The sequence below is a fragment of the Zonotrichia leucophrys genome, chromosome 3 (genome assembly GCF_028769735.1).
Source record: "Zonotrichia leucophrys gambelii isolate GWCS_2022_RI chromosome 3, RI_Zleu_2.0, whole genome shotgun sequence".
Taxonomy (NCBI): Eukaryota; Metazoa; Chordata; class Aves; order Passeriformes; family Passerellidae; genus Zonotrichia; species Zonotrichia leucophrys.
In genome coordinates, this window is record NC_088172.1 from 82,351,408 (window position 1) to 82,373,253 (window position 21,846).

Sequence of the window (21,846 nt, forward strand, 5' to 3'; positions counted from 1 at the left end):
TTTCCTTCAAGTGAGGATAAACATGAGGTATTTGTCTTTCTTGCAGGTTTCTTCCTTCTGGTACTCACCCTCCCCTTTTGCGAAGGGCAGAAACCAGATGCAAGAAATGGAATGATTCAAAGCCTTTGAAAAGATGGAATCTCACACACAAGAATATTGTGACCTTCTGCACCTGCAGCTGGACAGAGACTATGAGGAATGGGAAAACATTGGGGTATTTAATACATTACAGCCAAAGTAAGTTTGTACTTCTCTCCTGACTTCCAGAAGAAAGCTTATGGGAAGAACCCTGGAAGGAAGACTGCACTTCGCAGCAGGACAAAAATCTGTCTGTAACACTCTGCCATTCATCAATTACCTACAGAAGGATAATGCCAGGAGTTCATGACAAGGGGAAATGTCATAGAACTCATGAGACATAAACAAGAGCAATATTCAGATCTTACAATAGTATACATGATGCTGAGTTAATTTATTTTTAGACAGCCTGGGAGGTTATCAAAAAAGCACACATTGAGAAAGTTCTTTCAAAATCACAAACCCAGACACTGCAACTTTGATGGCAGCATCCACTTTATGTACAGAAGGAACCAGAACAGATATGGAGAACGACACTGCAATATTTTATTTTGATTATTTTATTTTTTTAATCTTCAAAGTTTTCTGCCTCAAGACAGGAATGCATGATAGATAGAAATGGCTCAAACATCTTCACATGAAACACTCTTAATCATAATTCATTCACAATTATTTTTCTAAAACATCTACAGTTACATAATCCCATTTCCATCCATTATCACAGATTTAATTATTTGTTAAACAGTAGTTGCCAGCAATTGAAAGCTGTAAGGCTTTTTGCATATTAGTAGAGTCTTCTGAACTACACAAGAATATCACAACTCTAACTCTCACTTACATGGCAACCCCAGGTGACAGATGTTCCAAAGAGAAATGTGTTGCTTATGTGGAGTTCATAAAAATGACAGAGAGCTCTCTGTGCCTTGTTAGCTCTACTATCCCTTCTCCTTCACTAAGATTATTCTCTAAACCTACAGCATATTCCTCATTTGTAACCAAGAACTTTGATGAGCTGATGAACTTTACCTTCCACTGCTGCTATTTGGCAGATTTGCAAGTCAGGCATATTAGAGCTCTCCAGTAAAACTCTATGTACAGAGCACAGTTTAAACAGATGGGTTGCTTGGAATCCATATTTCCCTCCATCTGAAGGGAACTACTTTGAGGTTCTCTGGAACTGTTGTAAACAAGAGGATATTTTTTTTTCTATATATATATATATGTGTGTATATATATATTTATATATTTTATATATAAATGTTCTAAATGTCCTTTGGGAGTCCATTTGTTTTTATCTTTCCAAATGATGACTAAATACCTGATCTGTAGCATTTCTCCTGAGAAGATACTAGAAAGGGAATGACAGTTTTGATGCACTTTGGAATGGCACAATCACGTAAACGTTTGCACAATTAAGACTTATGAACTCATCCAAAGTTTCTAAACATGATATTCTAACTAAGAACTAAAATACCAGCACAATGCAGCAAGTTAAAAAAAGAAAATTCTATGTAATCAAAATATAAACAAGTACATAGGAAATGGATATCTGCCAGTAAATCTATATCTTTTTTAAAGTAGGAAATGTATGCACTTAAGAACAAAATGTAGCTATCTGACAAACTTTGTAAAAAAAAGTACTTTCCAAATGCATAACAAATGCCAAGATATCCCGTAACTGGCCAGGTATAGCCACATGAGAGCTGCATGGCTTACAGCAACCTGGGAAGGGGTGGGGTGGAAATAAAATCACAAAAACAATAGATCAGCAAGTCTAGGGAAAACAAAAAAAATCACATCATCATTATCATCTAAATTACTGTATGCTTATATCACAACTGCTAAAGGAGCCAGGGGAAAAAACAAAGTAGAGATTGCAGTTTAATGATTTCTAAGAATTACCTCTAAAAATTCAGAAGAAAAATGTATCAACTTACTAATTCTAAGCACCAATTTAATAATTTAAGTTAACTGTATTTATATTTTTCATACGAGGGATGGAGCAAGTTCTGATTGAAGGCTTAAACTTTAACTCTGGAGCCCATCTGACTTCTGTGTTCTTGTCATGCTTCTTCTGCTGTTCACATCAAAGTCACTGTAAAAGATTCTCTCAAGTTTCCAACTCTCAAGGCAAGCAATTCTTTGAAGAGACAATTATGTCCTATAGTTTAAGTCAACTTTCAGGTCATGAAAAGTGAAACATGCCAGTATTTGGTTAGTCTGCTAGTTAAGAGTCTGTGAAAATGGAACAGTCGACACCGTTCCTCGACAGGATTTGCCTTAGAACTAGCAGCACCCAGGGCAGACCAACTTTGAACACATCCAGACTCCACGAGGAATTAGTAGTGTTAGAAAATTGCATATGTTTTAGATCAAGAAGGCATTGCCATACATGTGGCATTGTTAAATTATTTTTCCTCTATTTTTCTCAAGGAAAAACAAAGGAAAACAGCCCTACAAAGAGCTTTTTGGTTGTTTTTTTCATTCTGTTTGTCTTTGCACCTGGAAAAAGCAGCACAGTGCTTCCCAGCTGGAACAGCTCAGCGCTTCCCATCAGCTCAGTTCTTCTGGAAAGCACTTCCACGTAGTTAAGGTGGTCTACTTCAGCTAATTCTCAGAGCTAACCTTTTTTCCAGTATGTATTTCATGCCACTTCCTGACAGCAATTTCAGAACTGAAATGGATCTATAGTAATGTCCACTACTAACTGCGACCAGATCTTGCTACAGACCATCAAGCCAGGCCCTTGGGATGGTTCCACACATTGAACTGAAGCTCAGACTAAAAATCTCACTGAAACTCAAAATCTGGAGTGGTCATGAATCTCAGCTACTCTTCCCTATTTGAACCCTCACCCTTGCAATGAAAGCACGCACACCACGGGGAAACAAGAACCACCTGAGCTGGGAGCACTAGGACAGCGGCGAGTTATCCTGCTGCTCCTCCGTGACCGTGGACTCGCTGTGCTCCTCGCTCAGCTCGTTGGAGGGCTCCTCGTAGCTGGGCTCAGCAGGGTCCAGGCTGCTGCCCTCGCTGTGCTCCTCGCTGTGCTCCTCGCTCTGCTCTGCACACTGCTCCAAGTTGCTCTCCAAGGAAGCCAGAGAGCTGCCAGTTATGCTTTCATTCTGGTTCATTTCGTTAAAAGGCTGGGGCAGATGTGCAGGAGGCTGCACGGCGTTCTCACTGGCAGGGATGGGCACTTTGGTGGCACCGATATCCAGGACAATGTCATTTGGTGGCAGAGTCACCTTCTCCACCAGTTTCCACTGAATAATGCTCATGTCTTTCCCTCCAGTTGAAATCAAGTGACCGTCGCTATGGGTGAAGCTGACGTTTGTCACATGACTGCTGTGAGCGCTGTATTTGTGACTTGGGGCCTATTGAAAACAAGCAGAAAGATAAATCACATGTTGGCTGGAAGAGCATATGATACGGAAATTTAAAACCACTAATAGTTTTGCTTAGCCCTTCAAGAGAGATCTTAGTTCACAAAAGAGTAAGGAATTATATTTATATTAGATTTCCCACAATACTTCCTCTCTTCTTTGCAACTTGGAAGAGACATAGATCTTTATAGAAAAAGTAATGGACCTCACACTAAGGCCAGGAAACACAAAGCATCATGCCCTATCTCCAGAATTCAAGGATAACTATTGACACTTCTCTTTTAGGTATATTTTTTTATATCTATACTGTTTTACACTTTCTATTTTATATGTAAAATTAATGGGGGTACTACTATAAAAGTTGTATTTGCCTGCCAGGCTCCAAAACAACTATGCTGGAAGCAAGGAAAGCTTCAGGCAAGGTAAACAAGCACATGGACTAGACTGGTCTAGACCTACCTTTGGTTTGGAACAGGGATACTGAAAGAGATGGACCTTGCAAAAATCATCAGCCACTGCTATCACTTTTCGGTTATGGGATCTGACAAGGGCATTTATGTCTGTCCCATCTGATCCTTCGGGCCAAACTCCTAGGAGAGAGCACAGCAGATATTCAGCAATGGTGGTTTTGGAAACAAATCAACAGACAATTCATTAACAAAAATAAAATCTATAAAGCTGTGAGAAAAGGCAAGATGAACAAAAGGTAAGAGAGAAATTCAACTGGAAAATGGAAAGTGCATTGCATTAAATGTCATTAATATTTTGCTAGTGTAATGCTTCTCCCCCACTGTTGTCCCAAACCCTCAGTTTCAGCCAGGATAATATCTTGGGCTTATCATTTGTTTCCTGTTCAAAACCTCAGTCTAGTTTAAATCTTATCTTTAAATCAAGTTTGCTGCTAAACTGGTAGCTCTTAATATGGTCATTCATGCATAGACATTTTAAAGGCAACAGCGATGCTGAATCACAAGGCAAACCCGGGTACTGCACACTGTGGTCCTACTGGCTTCTTCTCTGGTTTCATTTGTTTGACTTCTTGTTCTTTAAATCTTAGTATTTGTGTAAATCAAAGAAGACAACTGATTGATGATACTCTGCACAGAAACCCAGCCTGGGCAAGTTTCATAGATGTAAGTGCTGTCAAGTGCTTAAGTACAATTCAATATGGTTTTAAGTCAAAAGAATGACACAGATATGTCTAGACAAAAGAATAACAACATTTCCTAGATGAAAAACACTGATCAAATTTGGGATAGGGGGACTCTAAACAAAATTATTTTAACAAAACATAAAGACATTACAGATTCCCATAATAAAACAGACAATTCACATCAGCATGAAAAGCTGAACAAAAGGTAAGCAAGGAATTATAAAATATGCCAAAGGTACCATGTTTTTAAAATCAGGTTTGAGTTTCTGATAAGGTCTAGGAGTTAGCTGTAATTTTCCCCCCTCAAATTTCACCCCCACCCCAAAAATCTGTGCCCAATTGACCAAGAGGGCTGTTGATTATTAGATATTAAAATATCTTCTTCCTCCCTTACAGCTGCTGATTTCAATTTAAAAAAAAAAAAAGGATGTGTTGTCCACTGTTGTATACAGCACTAAAAGCCAACTCAGAATTGCCTTATCTTCTTGTTTTTAAGCAAAATGTCAAAGACTGTTTAACTTTAAAGCTGTTTTTTCCCATTCTTCAGTGGGTGGAGTAAGAACTTTATTTTCTCTGAAGAATAACAAAGGAACCGTGTTAAACTTGTTACAATGCCAATAAGCTACATTCTAGGTAATTTACTAAATAATGACATGACGTGCTAAGGAAAGTATTAAGAAACATTTTAGTTGTCTCACATGAATGAAATGAAAGTGAAAAAATCTATACTATTTAAGAATTTTTAAGTAGTTCAACATGAATGAATTTTACCTTTCCTCATTCATTCTATATATGAAATACTGTTATCATGTGGGAGTAATAAATGCCTGAAGTTTCAGCTACCACCTTAGGCAGGCTTTGACAAAGAACTATGCAATTTCCTCTTCTTTTTAATTTCCTCTTCTTTTTCGTTTAAGATTAAAAGGACTAATATTCAAGATTGAAACTTTTATTAAACATCTTTTATGCTTGCCAAGCCCTTTAGCAGCTCCAAAGGTAAGGCTGCTTTGTCATAAGACAGCAGGATTTGCTTTCAATGCATCAGGCAAGCAGGTAAAAATCCAAGACATTAATATGACTGAGTCTTGAATTCTTAAGATAACTGCAAAAATTCTTAATAACTGTAAAAATAACAAAACCCCCAAAGTAATAGGACTTTATATAAGGCACAATAGCAGTATTTCATTTTTAACAAATTCTGCTTGAAAGCAGTAAGCCTCAAAAGAATCTGTTCAGGCAAAACTGTGGGAAATGTGCAGCAAAACCCAGAGTGACTTCAAGAGTTTGGGGTGCAGAGTGATGACACTGCTGAGCCAACAGTAACAGCACTGCCAAAAGGAGTGATGCTGTTCTCATCCACACCACACATTTCCATCATCCTCCTCCTCCATCCTGTGTGATGCCTGACCCTATGGCACACTACCCACAGAGCTGAACTGTAAAACACATACCCCCAAAATCCAAATCCCACAAACTCAACCCTCTCTCCTGAGCATCAGCAAGCAGCCCCTGACTTGCTTGGATCCCTGAGCCAGCTGACCCTTGGGTCAAAGCCAGATTAGCACATGTCTGATAGGTTGGCTTAGCTGCACTGTCTGATTTAATGGGAAAATACTCCCTTTGTTTCAGGTCAAACCACAACTTTAAGATTCTGCAAAGGGTGTCAGACTAGCAGACAATATAAAATTAGGGCGTGATGAGTCTTGGCTAGGAAGTTTAAATATATTCTGTTGTGCTCTGGAATACCATCACATTATCTGCTTTATCTATTTCATGCCCAGGTCCTCTGGCACACTGAAGATTTTGAGAGTAGTTGAAACTAATTAAACTTAATTCAGAGTGGTTGAAGTTTGTATTAATCCAAAAGAAAATGCAGACAGGATCAGGAGACCTATCCACTTCCAAAAGCAATAAGTAAAATGGTTTCTCAAAGCAGTGTTTATGGGAGCTGCTGCTGCCCAGCCTGGCCCCAGCCACTAATAACAGCTTCTATCTAACAGCTGTCAAAAAGACAAAGCCAGTGGTCTAGATGTGAGATCAAACTCTCTCTGCACTCCCACATCCCACCTCCTTAGGTCAGGAGTAAAGGACGCTTATGGGAAAGCCCTGGGATTCAGAGAGCTGCTGCCCTTATTCTGTCTGCTCTACTACCAAATGTAGTGGTAAAAACTCAGTAGTAACAGTCTGCTACCTCCATGTTTCTGGTAGAATTAAGTACTCTGCAAAAAAATGTAAAATGTTTCAGCTCCAAGCCTATTCCATAAGGAAAACGCAGTCCTTGCAAGGTGTTTTCCTTGTTCCTGGTGAAAGGTATCATATTAACATCAGAGGTTTGCTTTTCATTTTCTGTGGCCTCTCCTGAATCTTCTGATACTGTTTTAAAAAAGGCTTTTGTGCTGCACTGTTACTGCAGTCACAGTAGCAATCAAGAGATGCTTCTGCTTCACAGATCAGCATCAGAGCGTCAGGAGATGCTTCTACTTCACTGAGGCAGACTGAATAAAAACACCTGCAAACACACAGTGTGATTCACAGTCCTCAGCCTAATGGAAGCCAATATTTTCATCCAACTAGCAATAAGCAACAATATTTAGCTGCAGAAAGAGCACGCTCCTTTTTATTTCTGCTATACACCAAGCTCCAAAGAAATCAGAAATATTTATGAGTCTATCAATTAGCTTCCTTCTCTGACCCCTTTATTTTTCCTATTCTGTCTCAGATCTTTGGTATCCAAAAAGGAAATCATGCCTGGTTATTAAGCACCAAATGCCCCCCACCCAACCAATATGCCACATAAATGTGTCAGTGTTAGCGCTCACACCAACCTCAATCCTTGGAGGCTACCTGCTTGTTAAGCACATGACAGCCCTTAAACACACATGAGATGTGTCAGAAGCTACAGAAAGGACTCACACTTCACTGATTTTCTTCTATCCTGTATGTAAACTGGTATTCAAAGTTGACTTCCTAGTAGCTGTGAAGAGAAGATTTGTAGATCTAATCCTCACCTCTAAAGAATTTGCTGATTTATTTGCTTTTGGTATTTCAACCAGAACAGAAGGAGGTGCCTGATCTCAGTGGTGGAATAGAAATGTTCCCAACTCTGGTCCCAGAACTTCACTGGGAGGCTGAACCTTACTTTTACACCCCTCACAGAGGAGTTCCTCGTTTATGGCCAACAGACCTACCTACAGAAAAAGCAACTTGAACTGTTTTGCCACAGTCTGAAATTAAAAGCAGATCTGTCAGCTTTTTAAAATTGTTTTTGTATATTTTAAAAATAAACTAGTAGGTAGAAATCTGCTCATGCTTTAAAGCATTTTTATTCTTTACAAACAGAGTATATTACTCACCTTTGACTACAGGTATCAAAGCACTGTCATAATTGTAATTTATGAACTATAACCTGCACTTGTAACACTCTTGTTCCTATCCCAAAACAAGGTAACCAAAGGAGAATGCACATGTGCCATATGAGCACTTTAAAATATAAGCTGGTTGCTTCAGTGCCTCCATAATTGGTAGCCTAAAATGACAGTGGGAGAGTCAACCCCCTAACTTCAAGAACTAAATAGAAATCAATTGTACATTGTCTGTGGAAGACTTGGTGCACTTTAGCACAGACAAATACTGTGGTCAGTCACTTTGGGGTGTGATCTCAGCACCATTCCTTAATAATCATTAACAGTGTACTTTCAATGAGAAATTGAAGCAAGCAAAACCACAAAAGTACAGTGCTAGTAGCTTAAAAGCAAGTTAAAGAGTGCTCACCAAACACTTGGAAGCCTAGCACACAAGTGTATGTTGTCCAATCTATATCCTTACAGTCAGAACGATTCCTGATTAGCTTACAGCCACTTGGAATGTCCCCTGTAAAAAAAAAGTGAATGATGAGTTATGCAATGCAAAATTTATTTCCATAGGTGCTCTTTGAAGAGAAGCTAATGCCGTAAAAAAAATGGAATTAAATTGTAGAGGCAAAGACAGACCAGCACATTTATAAAATTCCAGATACTTGAAGCTTTACTTGGTTTTTATGAGTCACATTTACTTCTCATTTCCCTCTTCTGATAGCATAATCTCAAAACCACTTCCCTGCAACTTGAGTACCCTGCTACTAACTCTACAAAATTCTTTAATGCAATCTGTAATATAATAATTTCTTCTTCCTACTAGCTCCACTGATGTGCTAGAATTCAGTAAATCATTCAGCAAACTGTGTTCTTAAAACAGTGAGCAACTACTGCCAGAGAAGCCTCAGACTGTGACAACTTTTAACTAGAAAAAGACTGTCTTGCAATACACCAAGCCAGTAATAATGGGTCACAGTTCTTTTCTTCCCTATACATGAAATTATAAGCACCAACACTTCCTTTTGACAGACTGCACTATCTAGATTTGGAACCTAACTTGTGACAGGCAGAAAAAATATGTTCAGGTGACAGACATTTAAACTGTTGGTAATTCTTGCCTGTAAAGGGAAAAAAACCAACAATCCTCTTGGACCAAGTTAAAGCTATAGGAAGACAGGAATAAAACCCCCCAATTTAAAAAAATGCACTACCTGAAGTGGAACCTCTGTCATAACCACTACGTGTTACATTCATGTTTTCACATATTAAAAAAAGACAAACACAAAAACATTATCACCACTAACTCATTAAAGTAGCATTACTGCTTTTCTTAGTTTTCACCACCAGCAGCCAAGATAATGTTTCAAACAAGAAACCCCAGCAGAGAACTGTGGCACCAGCCCACTGATTTTATTCCCCCAAAATAACTGGTATTGTTGACACTAATTAGACAACTGTATATATTATTTTCAATCTACAGAACTTTTGGCCAACATCAAGTTGTAGAGCCACTTGTTCTGTAAATTCTACACTGTTAAACTGATTTATGACCTTGTAAAGAAGTAAGCTATATTTGGCATTGCCATTAGGTAACACACAGCTCTGAATAACATCAAGATATCAGGTTACACAAGTTCAAATCAGTCCCTTTGTCAGTAAGCACTTTGTACAGTCCTGATCAAACACACTTTTCTAAATACTCTGACAGCTAATACATATTTCTGTTTCCAGTGTATTTAATTTCATACTTACAGTATAGTATTTCATAGTCTCCTGAGTTTGACATTATATACTTGTTGTCCGGGGACCAGTCAAGGTGTGTAATATAGCTGGAATGTCCCTGAAGAAGAATGCAGTAACACCAGTGTGAAACAACTGATTTTAATTGAAAATGAAGCAGAAGTTGCACCCACGGATGGGAGAGCTAACAGCAGAAGAAAAAATAAAATCACCTTCCCACATGCCCCAGGTCAGCTGCAATTCACTTGTGTGCCTTTAAAGGCTCCTTAGTCCCATTGCCACACTCCCTAACAGCTAAACAAACACAGGCTGGGCATCGTGCCTCTCCAGCTCTCCCTTGTAAAGCCTGGCCCTCTTGGACTCCAGAATGATTTACTCCTAGAAGGCATGATGCTGAAATATGGATGAGCCCCAGTTTATACTGGAATTAGGAACATACACATTGCTCCTAATTGCAAAAGCAAGTAACGTGCACAGGATCAGTTTTAGATCCTAACAAAAAAGTGACAGATAGGATTTCTTTATTTCTCTATCTATTTAAAATAACTTCCATTAAATGCACACTCATTCAAATAACCCTTGCTCATCCTAAAAACTTAGGATACCTTGGTTAACAACCACCATGCAGAAGTATAAGATCATGGACTGGAGTTACAAGAATACATTTCTAAGCTTCTTGAAAGGCTCTGCACCATGTTAGCACCAGCTTTGAAAGGTGTCTGCCCTACAGGCACTGCTCATCTTTATTAAAAATCAAAACCCTTTGGTCTACTTGCTTAGTTATCACTGAGCACACTGAGGGTTAAGGACCTGGCTTTGGTTTTGGGGAAGAAGACAGATGCAGCTGGACAGAGTAGTTTTTCTCCGCACAAACTTCTTTTGAGGTAACTAAGAGTAATCATAACAGTAATAATAAAGCTATGAAAGGCTCCAGAGAAGCCACAGATTTATATAAGGTAGGAATCAAGGGCAGGAAATTAATAAAAGTGACATCCATGTCACTCTTCCTCTGGCACCCTTTTATTTCTTCTTACTGCTCCTTTTCCCCTTGTAAGACCATCTACTTTCTCTCTCTCATAGTCATTCTGCCAGGAAACAAACTGCCACATTCTTGACTGACAGATGTCAATCCATGTCCCTCCCTCAGTGTGCATTATGAACAGGATGTCCCTAAGGCCCCCAGAGGGTCTCTTGGCACAGCCTGCAGCAGCCACACCAGGGCCATGCAGAAGCTCTGCACTGGCTGCCGTACCACCCACCACGCCAGCTTCTGCCACAGAAAACTCTAAGAGATCCTGATTACTTCCAGAATTATATGTAGAAATACACCCATGTCCCATCTCCCTGTTCCCAGGTCCTCTGTGAGAGACTGCAAAAACATTTAGGAGAAAAGTTGGCCTTTATGATTTGTTTACTTATGCAGGAGTCTCTGCCTCAAGCAGAGGAACTGTGTATTGACATAACTACTTTGCAGTCATGGGGGAGACATATGATACTGACATGCAAAGCTGGTACTAAAAAAAAGTGCACAATTGGCTAGGATTTTTTTCTCCCTCCCTTCTTTTCCAAGTCTTCCAATTTGCAATCGAACTCCAACATGGAAAAGAATTGGTCAGTCATTTACAAAATCCTGACAGACATTTGGCAGCTGTTAAAATTCTTGGGGCTGGTGGGGGGAGGGAACAAAGCAATTGGCCAGGGGGCTCCAGGCTGCAAAATCCCTTCAGGCAAGTGATCACCAAATGACGACCTGGAGCACAACATTGTTATCATATTTGCAATAGGAGGATCCCATTTTCTATTAAAATCTTTCTTTTGTAGCTGGTCACCAATAAGGCAACATTTTACTCTCTCCTTCTCTGTACCTTTATATACAATGAATGATTCATATTACTACCAGCTATGAAAACTGACTAAATGGAAACTCCTTCCTCCATTGGCAGTGTTTATCTATTTCAGACTTCAGTGGTGCAAGGTTCAAAATGCTCACAGCCTCTAGGACAGGCACACTAATCACTTCAGTGTACCAAATACTTCAGAGTGGCTGTCTGTGTGGCTTTCACCCCACAGCCCTGTGAGTAAATGCCCAGCACTAACTCCTGTTTTGCTAAGGAGTCTCTGATGTAAGGCAGACAAAGACAGCAGCAGCTACCCGGGCACTGCTGACACGCTGGAAGTTCTGCCCCAGCCTACACCTTCACTCTGCTGACTGCATAGCTGGAGCCCTCAAAAAACAGCTGCACTAGTCAAAATGGTTGTTTTGGCTCATCTGAAGTTCTGATCACAGCCAACACTATCCCTTGCTGTGGAAACAGGCCCACAGGTCTAGAGACTTGCCTCTCTAGCAGCAGCAGAATGCCTGGCTGTGACTGAGAGGGGATTTAAACCTAACAGCAGGCATACAGCCCTTATGAACCAGCTAATTCTGGTTCAGTAGATAAAATCCTTCTGAAAGAATTCAAATAACGCATTCAAGCTGGAAGAAACAAGCAGAAGTTAACTACCAGGAGGACTGAGTCACACTATTTGGAGGTCACCCGTGAGGCTACCGAATGACAGAACGCCAGGAGGATGCAGTGCCAGGAGAGTGCTCCGGGTCCTGAGCATGCCTGGGAGTCTCCCTGCTTAGCATCAAGCTGGTATGGGCCTGGCAGGGAGCACAGGGGAGGCGCAGGGCAAGTGAAATTGGATCTGCAGCCTCGCAGGGAGCTCTGGCCGGCAGCTCCACATCGCTGCCTTCTGCACCGGCCGGGAGGGGCAGGGAGCTCAGCCCCGACACAAACCGTGCTGCTGATTTTGTATTCTACAGGCAGTCACTCACACTGAAAGGAACAGCAGAACAGAAATCTGCTTTGAAGCTTTGACACTTCTGCCTGGGTGTAACAATGCTCAATTCTCCCACACCAATTTTTATTAATCTCTTTCCTGCCAAGGCAGCTGGGACATCCAGATGTTGGATTAAATTGCAATATGCTCTCTCCACATACATAATGCATAGAAATAAATGATCTTAAATATCTTTAAAGGCCTTGAAATACATAGAAAGCTCAAGATTATGTATGTTAGGATTAGCCATCTCTGAGTGATGTTATACTCTATAGTTAAAAAAATAAGTGTTGAGATGAGATGCTGTTCTAAGGTGCAGACATCTCACTGCCACCCCCACCAGCCCCACTGGGACCCTGCTCTGAGCTCCCTGTGGGCTCTGCAGGGATGGGGAAAACCCAGTGCTGCTGCCTGCCCTGTACCCCCACAGCAGCTGCACACAGGCTGCTCTGACCCCAGCGCTCTAGTGTGTGTCACATTTCAAAGGTGAAACTATTTCTATGACATAATTTGCATATCTCAATAAGTTTCACTTGTTCTTAATGTAAATATTTTCACTAACCTTGAAAGATAGCTGAACTTAAGGCCAGAATGTTAGATAACTACACACTTGCAGAAAAATAGTCTTTTTCGCACTGGGACAACCTCATCCAATGTAACAAAACCAACAGACTCCATTACCCATGCTACATTTAGATCTATTTACCCTGGGCCAGATCCCTCAAGTTCAAATTTTGTAGTAACAATTGCAACTGAAAACAGTGTATATTTTCAGCCCCCGAGACTACACATTCTAATGGAATTACACCACCCTAATACTATGTTAGTTCAAGAAGTACTTTACCAATGGGAGGAAAAAATCCCCAAACAAATGTAATATTTTCCTTGAACCAGTTTCAGCATATAGGTACAAGGCATTTCTCCATTTTACTGCTAATTTCCCATTTCAGAGAAAGAAGGCAATAATCTGAATAATTAGTCATATCTGATGCAAAAGTGATCATTGCACACGATGAGATGCAGTAGCCATTAGAGACTGAAGTTTAAAATCAACCAAATACTGACAAAACCCTATAAAACATATAACCAAAAGGGAAAAACATGATTCTGGAAAGAGTTTCGCTGCTTAACATCTAAATGCATGTATAACATCAAAATGCATGTACAAGATGTAATAATCATGGAATTGATTATTCATGCTCCAAAACTTACAGTGCATTTTCCATATCTGCTATACTTTCTTCCATTTTCTGTTACTACATAGAGGTAAATAAAGTTGTCGTGGGATCCAACTGCAAGTAAGGTGCCATCTGCAACACAGAATATTTGATGTAAATAAATACAATGTTTGTTTTGTGAATTTTAATTATTTCAGGTTTATTGCTAAGACAATAGTCTCAGTTAAACTACTCCTTATGAATTGTACTGAAGGACTTATAACAGTTTACACTATGTTTCTTTTCAGCTGTATCTGTTTATTTTGTGGTTATGTTTTTTGGACAAGTTCTTTCACTTCTGCTTTTTTTTAGAATCAGTGTTCAATAGACAGGATATAAACCCTCAGACTGCACCGGATTTGTGAAAGCTGTTGACAGCAGGCAGACTTGAGTTTTATGCACCATAAAAATGCAGAAGAGTATTTAGTCTACAGATAGCTTAACTTTGGAGGTGAGGAGTGCAAATAAATCAACACTAAACATACAAAGATCTGGAATTTTCAAACATTATAAGCATTTTTATATTCTATCTTGTCTCCCTTTATATATGTGGACAAGAGCTGCCTAAATCACAATCAAACACCTCTAAGTGTCAGTGAATATCAGTGATGTAAAATAAATTGCTGTGCTTGGCACACATGGCAGCATCAGAGGAACATTTTGCTTGCTGACATTGCATGTGAGCCAAAAGCAAACAAAAAAAAGATTTACAAGCGTGTTCTTCCATCCTGTTTTAACAGAGAGGAGTCAGCCTCTGACTATTTGTCATATCATGTCTGAAGAGGAGACTCAACACTGGTTTGGACTCCGTGTAATCCCAGAGCAAACACTTCACAAACATCTCTGACTTCCAGACAGACACAAACTTAGTTTTATGGGTTTGCATTAATGAACTTGAAAACTAACTAAAAGGGATATTAAAATATCACTGAAATATTAAGCTTTTTACAGACTTTTCTGTTAACCTGTCAACCATTTGAGAACTTTTTTTGGGGGACCAAAGTTAACATTTATTATGACAGCAGAGTTCAATATGAAGAAAAAGCTGAGAAAGGTGATGGTGATGTTTGCAGTCACACAATTCCAGGATTTAGTACACACAAACAAATCCATAAGCAAATCCTCAGTTACACATTAAGCATTTGAAACAATTTTTTCAAAGCTGTGCCTGGGGACTAGTTTAACACCATCCAACAGAATCTCCATCTGGTTTATCAGAATTATTCTGACTGTCCAAGTCTGCCTACCTACTGAGTAGCGCATCACTGAAAGCTGCTCGTTGCCATCAGTGTGTATTGAGACCAGATCCCTCGTTTCTGCATCCAAAACAAACCACCTAGAGAGAGGAGAATGACAGTAAGTATCACTTCCACTAAACAAAAAGAACAAGTAAAAGAGCCATAACTGCTGCCTGCCTTCATCATCTATTGCTAGCCCCTCTAGGGCAGCATAGAGAGAACATCTGTTTTTAATGGAACACTTTTCTGGTTCACAAAGCAAGACAAGTTTCAGTGAACAATATATGAAAGATTCTAAATACCATTCAATTTTTCCCCCCTTTGCTGAACACTGTAATAATCACCAAAATGTCTACTGGACATTAAACATGCTACTAAACAGAAAATAAGACTGCATCTTATCATCATTCAGCCTTAATCTGAGTTTCATTCTACTTCCTTATTTTGAAGATAAGTTTTGACATAAAACCTGATGTTTCAATTTTTATAAAGCAAAGTTAATAAAAAAATAGAAGTAGTAGATGTAAGTGGAAAACATTTCTGTACTCATTGTAAACACAAATTCTATTCTAGCTTGGTATTTTTCTCCCAATCCTTTTAATTTCTATGAATAATTTTATTAAAGAAAGAAGGAATAACCCACCATTCACTAGAATTTGATGGTTCATAAACTAGTATTTTATTTTATATTTCTTGTTTGATGATTTATAGCTAAGGTAATTAATTGCATTTTTTATTCTTTAGCAATAACTTTTAACCTTCAGTTTATTATTTATGAGGCACATGTGAGATGCTTACAAAAACTCACTGGCACACAGACCAAAATGGCCACTGACAGCAAGATGCAGGATGTGCAGAAACTGAGCACTTTGCAATGGCTCTGACGCCCACCCAACTCCTAAATACACTGAACAATGCAACACAGAGACAACGACCATTTAAAAAAATATGTATTCATACCCACAGACCATGAAACAGAAGGTGCCAATATGGCTTAACACATTGGAGCTGTACTCAGAATTTAATTTCTTTGCTCCAAACTTCTGCTCTCACAGCCATGAACATATGCCACAGGCAGGTTTCTATCCCTAATGGCAAGTTCAAACACTGGAAATGAGCAAGGGAAGGCCACCCTCTGTCTCAAAGTGAACTCAGTGGAACATTACTAAACCTGGCACCATTTATTGCACAGCAAAGCTGCAAAATGAACCCCAGGAACATCATCACACATTGCTTTCTATGGATGGGGATGAGATTCCAGCTCATGCTCATCCAGGGTCCAACATCCAGGCATCTGGAAAGCAGCCTGGTCCCAATGGCTCAAGCCAGCTTGTAGTTAGAGAGCCACATTGAAGATATTAGATAAAACACACATAGAAAACCCCCAACCACACAGGGCATGGACTGCTAAATAACCAGGACAGACAGAACCAGTGGAAAATAGATAATATTTACCTGATTTGCCTCTATTGCCTGATTTATTTCTTTATGGCTCTGCCTTACACTAACCTTGCCCTTCAGCCTTCAGTTTTCTTACCAATATTAACATTTTTGTTAGAATTTTGTTAGTCATTTTTTCCACAGTGCCTTTGATTACTCATATGCTTAGTACTTAGTACAAGATATTCTACATGATTAGTCACAGAAAGATCTAATTCCCTGCAAATAGTACCACTGGAAGCATGGCAAAAGGATCTGAAAAGTGCCTCAAAAAAACATTTTTAGTTTTCCAGCTGTGCCTTTTCAGCAAGCAGCAGGATCCACAGCAAGAATTAGTACTGCCAAACAACTGCTGATCAGGTCCACAGCAGGTATGTAAGGAAGTGGCAACAAAACCTGCAGTAGACCCTTTGCAGACCAAAAGGGGAAATGATACTGGGATATTTATCATGGAAAGTGATATGTGAAAAACTCAGCAAAAGTATGATGTTTGACCTGATAAAAACCACACCACTGTAAAACAACAGACAAGAAGAGAGAAAAAGGGACAAAAGTCAGTTTTCTTTTGATATCTCAACTTTAACCAACAAACCCAACTTTCTTAGTGCTCCATTCCTTGTCCCTGTCTTACTCACTTCTGTGCTGAAAGCTGAGCAGCACTAGAACAGACACATGCAAGGTTTGGGTTTACTGAGTTCTAAACAGATTAGTCTCATTTAATATTTGTTTTAAGATTTTTAGGCTATTAATCAAATTATTAAAATATTTGTTATGGGTTTGAGATTATTTTTTCTTATGTTAATCGAGATATATGATACAGCCTTCATTCCTTGGGAAATAATTCCCTTGGACCAGATTTTCTGGCACAGAAAGCATTGCATGATGCTGCTGCATAGGCAGTAATTTTAAAACTGTTTTGTTTATCTTGACTCAACTCCATTTATTTCTCATCCACTTATACACTTACCAGGTCTCATTTCAACTCAGTTTCATTTGTATATCTCTAACCCATCATTGAACTATACAATTTCAGAACACACTAAAATATAATGGTGAAAATATAACTGCTTAAAAACTCTTTTTACTGAAGGTAAAAAAAAACCCCAAAAAACTCCAAGGCCATCATCATAAACTTCTTGAACGCAGTATAAACTCATTGCCTCAAGTAAATTAAAAATAAGAATTTAAACTGAACGTGCCAAACTTAAAACACAACACTAAAAGCTCCAGGACAAGGGAAAAAAAAGTCAATCAAAAGCAAGTAACAGACTGGATGCTTTGGCCATGCAACGTGCCTTGACTGTACTTTAATATAAGTTCAAAAACATCTAAAAACTCAGAAGAAACAGCCTGACACTGTTTCCCTTTTACCTGTTTAAAGTACTCTTAGGCCTGTATATTCTGCTGTGCTTAATGAAGACAAAAATATTAGTTCAATTTAATGTTTATAATTTTAAGATGGAAAGATTCAACGTGGTAATCAAGTGTACAAGAGCTCAGCAAGGTTTTTACTAGAAGGTCAACTTGGTTGTGTAGCCTGATATTATACCTCATGAATTTAGTGCAGACTGCATCTTCATCTTGAAGGAAACTCCCGAAAAAGATTTAGCATTTCATTTTTCCAGGAAATTTTAAGCATGCTCAGCAGTTTGCTAAAAACCAAACTTCAGATGGTTTTTAGGCATAAGGTTAGGTAAAAAAAAAAATTCTAGCTGGTAAATTAAACACACAAAAATATTTGCAATTTTCTTACATGCACCAGGCATGATTTTATCATCAAGTTATCAACCATGAAGTATAACTGAAACACAGAACAAAAATCCTAATGGATTTAATATGTGCTCCTCTCACCTTTCTAGTCCTATGAACAAGCTGTATGTCTTTTAATTGGTACATTGGTACTCCCTTCCAGGGAGATGATGCCAAGCCAGAGTCTGACTATGAAATAACGTAACTTTTTTTCTCCCACTGTAAGAAGTCCAAGTCAAAAAGACTCAGCTTGTGCTTTGACAGCTTGCAAAGGCACAATGACAACAGGAACAGTTCAGTATCACTTCAGTGCAGCACTGTGCCATGCTGAACTCTGTCTTACATAAAAATCAAAACACCAGTCTGTTCACTTGCCTGTCCACCTCAGTTTAAAAGGTTGCAAGTGTGTTTGATTTGGGAAGGACAAAGATCTGTACTGTACCTGTCTTAAAAAGAAATGTAATGTGCACATAACATTGAAATATATGATACTTGGAACAGACAATAAGGAGTGCTTATAGAAATTCCTGCAAAAAACTAGTTAAAAAAAAAATAAAAATCAAGATTTGGACCCTCATTTAACATTTCATGTTAAAAAGACCAAACCAGCCTAACAACAACCAAACAATTTTTCTTTGTCTAAGACATATAAGATGCTCTGCCCCCTTCTGCCATGCCTTTTAGGCTCCATAACCTCAAGTAAAAAGAATAAAAAGCAAATGAACTCCAATTATAAGGTGCACTGTATAGAGTGTCTCCTTTGCACTTTCTGTCACCACAGCTCAGCTGGAAGGCGTTTACCTGCCCGAGTGGGTTCCTATGGCGACCACTGCTCCGCTGGGATGGAAATCCGCACAGTGCCCGGGTTCCTGCATGGAAGCACAGACACGTTACTGCCCTGCTGCATCCCCAGGGCACAACACCTCTCCTTAGACCAAAGCTGTCCTCAAGGTCTGAGCTGATACAGGGAAAACCAATCACTTAGCAGCATGCTAACCCTCAGACAGCTATTCTCTCAGAGTATCAGTGACATGCACTGCAAGAACACCTTGTGACTAAAAGGCTGACACTTCTGTGTAAAAACTAATTTTGCTTGGATAACAGCAGAGAACTAGCCAAACTACAAAATGAATGACAGTAAGGAAATGACATCTAAAGCCAAACCTTCACAACTGTATGATACCCTCTTCAGATTGTTTGAATAACAGCGAAAAAAAAATAAAATGTAACAAGAATAAAGGACTAAGACTTATTCAAGTTGGCTTGTCGAAATGACATCAAGCAATGATAACCAGATTACATCTTACACAATGTCTGATGAACCTTGCCAAGTTTATCAAAGCTTCAGATAGCTGTTTTTTAAAGCATAACTGCAGGATTTTTGCTTGCAATCAGGTGGGACAAGAGTGTTTCAGAGATTGAATGCTTTTTTCTATTTCTAGCTTTATATTTAAGTTAAAGGGTTGACATACATCTAGCAGCCTGGTCCATTCCAGTGTGTGGTCCACAGAGTTCCACATACAAACTTGCCTATCTTGAGCACATGTTAAAAATAAGTCTTTGAAAGGATGAGATGCCAGTCCCCAGAGTTCATCTGTATGTCCCTAGAAAGAAACCACAAGTGATTTAATGATTAGTAAAATTAAGATTCTTAAAATAACACACCAGCAGAGAAAACCTTTACATTTTTTGATTATACTTCAAAAATAACAAGTTATGCTCACCTGTACTTCTACTACGAAACCATCATTAAATGTTCCCCTCAAAACAAAGTTTCGCGAAGTACCCACTAAAAACTGATCAGCTTTTCCTTCTGCTACTGCTCTGATTGTTCCATACTGGTCAGGAACCTGGGAAAAGAAACATCTGTCAAAGCACATCAGGCATCCTGACAGGTCACAAATAGAGCACAGTGACAGTATCAGAACTAGAGTTCTCCCAGAAAAAAGGAACAATCCAATTACTATAACCTCGACCAGGGCTTGACCTGAAACCTCTCTCATCTATTTGCTCAGTACAGGCATACAAGATCTTAGTCCAAGACAATCACAGTTATATCACTTTAACAACTTCAGTAGAAAAAAATTACAAATTAAATTAAATAGCTTTCAAGTGTCAAATTCACTAAACCAATGCACTCCACAGCCTTACAACTCATCTTATAAGGGAAGGAATAATACAGTTACTATTTACTTTCCAAAACAGGTTTTGAAAACCAAGAAAAATCTTGTAGCACACAGTAAATGCTTCCTGATTTTCTTAATGTTTCCTGATGAGCCTAAAGTAAATGTTCATATGCCTTATGTTAGCAATGATTCTGAATTTTAATGACTGTTTATTGCAGGCTTGAATTCTAAGACACTGCTTTTTTTTTACAATGTGCAATTGTTTGTTTTCTAAATTATTTGAGAAAATACACTAATTTTAAGTGATAACATAACATAAGATAGAAAAATCAATCTGTCAGGACTCTGGTAATGTAAAAATTAGCTTTAACATAATATTATTAACAAAAGGAAAACAGTGTTGAATAGGAATAGAATAGAGTGAATAGGATAGGAATAGGAATAGGGAGTGTGTTACTTAAGGCTAAGAATTGTATATGATAGTCAGGATTACCTTCACTACCATGTTTTCTAAATGTCAGTATTAGATTCAAGGCAGTAACAAATCCTAGCCTGAACTCACATAAATATTAAGGAAAAAATGCTACTACAAATGAACAATAGGTAAGTGGAGTAAACCAGGGTTTAAAGAACTGTTTAAGGAGAACACATTATTTCAAGGTAAGGGAAACCCCAAGTTTTTAAAATCCAAAATACATGACCTTTTCCAATTAATTCCTTTTCCAATTCAACTGACCTAGCACTGCCATATTGCGAAATCACAAAGAACAGACATATTCACTGAACATCTGGTTTAGGATAAATTTAAAAGAAGTTCCTCATCATAGCTTATTAATCATCAATTATTACAGAATTTCAATATGTATTCTACCCCTTGTTTACCTTATGTCAAACATTCTACTAAAACCCTCAAATGCTGGTAACACTGTCTTTCTCCAGAGGCAAACTTTTAAAAACACAGGCAATACTAGAGAATATCCTCAAACGTCCTCTCAAACAGGATGAATTAAAAAAAACTCCTAACAACTAAAGAAGGGTTTTGAAGAAAGAAAACCCTTAACATTTCTGTTCAATTTAAACACAGGAGAACTGAGTCCCATATAGACTCATTTATAGGCTAAAATTTAAACACTTTTATAATAAAACATTGTAATCCACTTAATAAACAGCAACCAGAAGGTATTCTTTCATCCTAGCTTCCCCTACTAAGAGTGAGGAAGGCTCTGTCTTGCTAGCCAATACCTTCTTCAAGGCAATTTCCCTGTCACTCTTGCTTTCTTACCTCAATTTCCCTTTCAGGATTCAAATCATGATCCCACAGGATGATCTTTCGGTCTTTCCCACCTCCAGTTAGCAGCATTCCATTCCTCATCTGACAGAGTGTGAACACACTGCCATCATGAGCTTTGATTTGTTTGCTTATCTGATACACTCCTATAAGCAGAAAAAAGAAAATACGAAAGAACACTTCTCATTTTTTTACCTGTGGTTTACGAGAAGCTCTGCCTTTAGGCAGAAGAATAAAGGAAGTGTAAAATAA

At 38.7% G+C, this 21,846-nt stretch overlaps 1 protein-coding gene across 7 annotated transcripts in view; it reads right to left on the reverse strand.

Moving 5' to 3' along the window:
* Nucleotides 1-615: 615 nt before the first annotated feature.
* The window catches only part of EML4 (EMAP like 4), a 147,284-nt gene continuing 126,053 nt past the window's right edge, over nucleotides 616-21,846 (reverse strand). For all 7 annotated transcript variants that reach the window (XM_064709006.1, XM_064709007.1, XM_064709005.1 and 4 more), the window contains 10 exons: nucleotides 21,589-21,740; nucleotides 19,905-20,030; nucleotides 19,653-19,784; nucleotides 18,982-19,049; nucleotides 15,001-15,089; nucleotides 13,749-13,846; nucleotides 9,723-9,810; nucleotides 8,389-8,487; nucleotides 3,924-4,054; nucleotides 616-3,455 (listed from right to left, as the gene is read on the reverse strand). In XM_064709006.1, coding sequence (XP_064565076.1) covers nucleotides 2,991-3,455; nucleotides 3,924-4,054; nucleotides 8,389-8,487; nucleotides 9,723-9,810; nucleotides 13,749-13,846; nucleotides 15,001-15,089; nucleotides 18,982-19,049; nucleotides 19,653-19,784; nucleotides 19,905-20,030; nucleotides 21,589-21,740 — 1,448 coding nt within the window. In that variant the 3' untranslated portion in view covers nucleotides 616-2,990. The remainder of the gene's footprint in view (nucleotides 3,456-3,923; nucleotides 4,055-8,388; nucleotides 8,488-9,722; nucleotides 9,811-13,748; nucleotides 13,847-15,000; nucleotides 15,090-18,981; nucleotides 19,050-19,652; nucleotides 19,785-19,904; nucleotides 20,031-21,588; nucleotides 21,741-21,846) is intronic.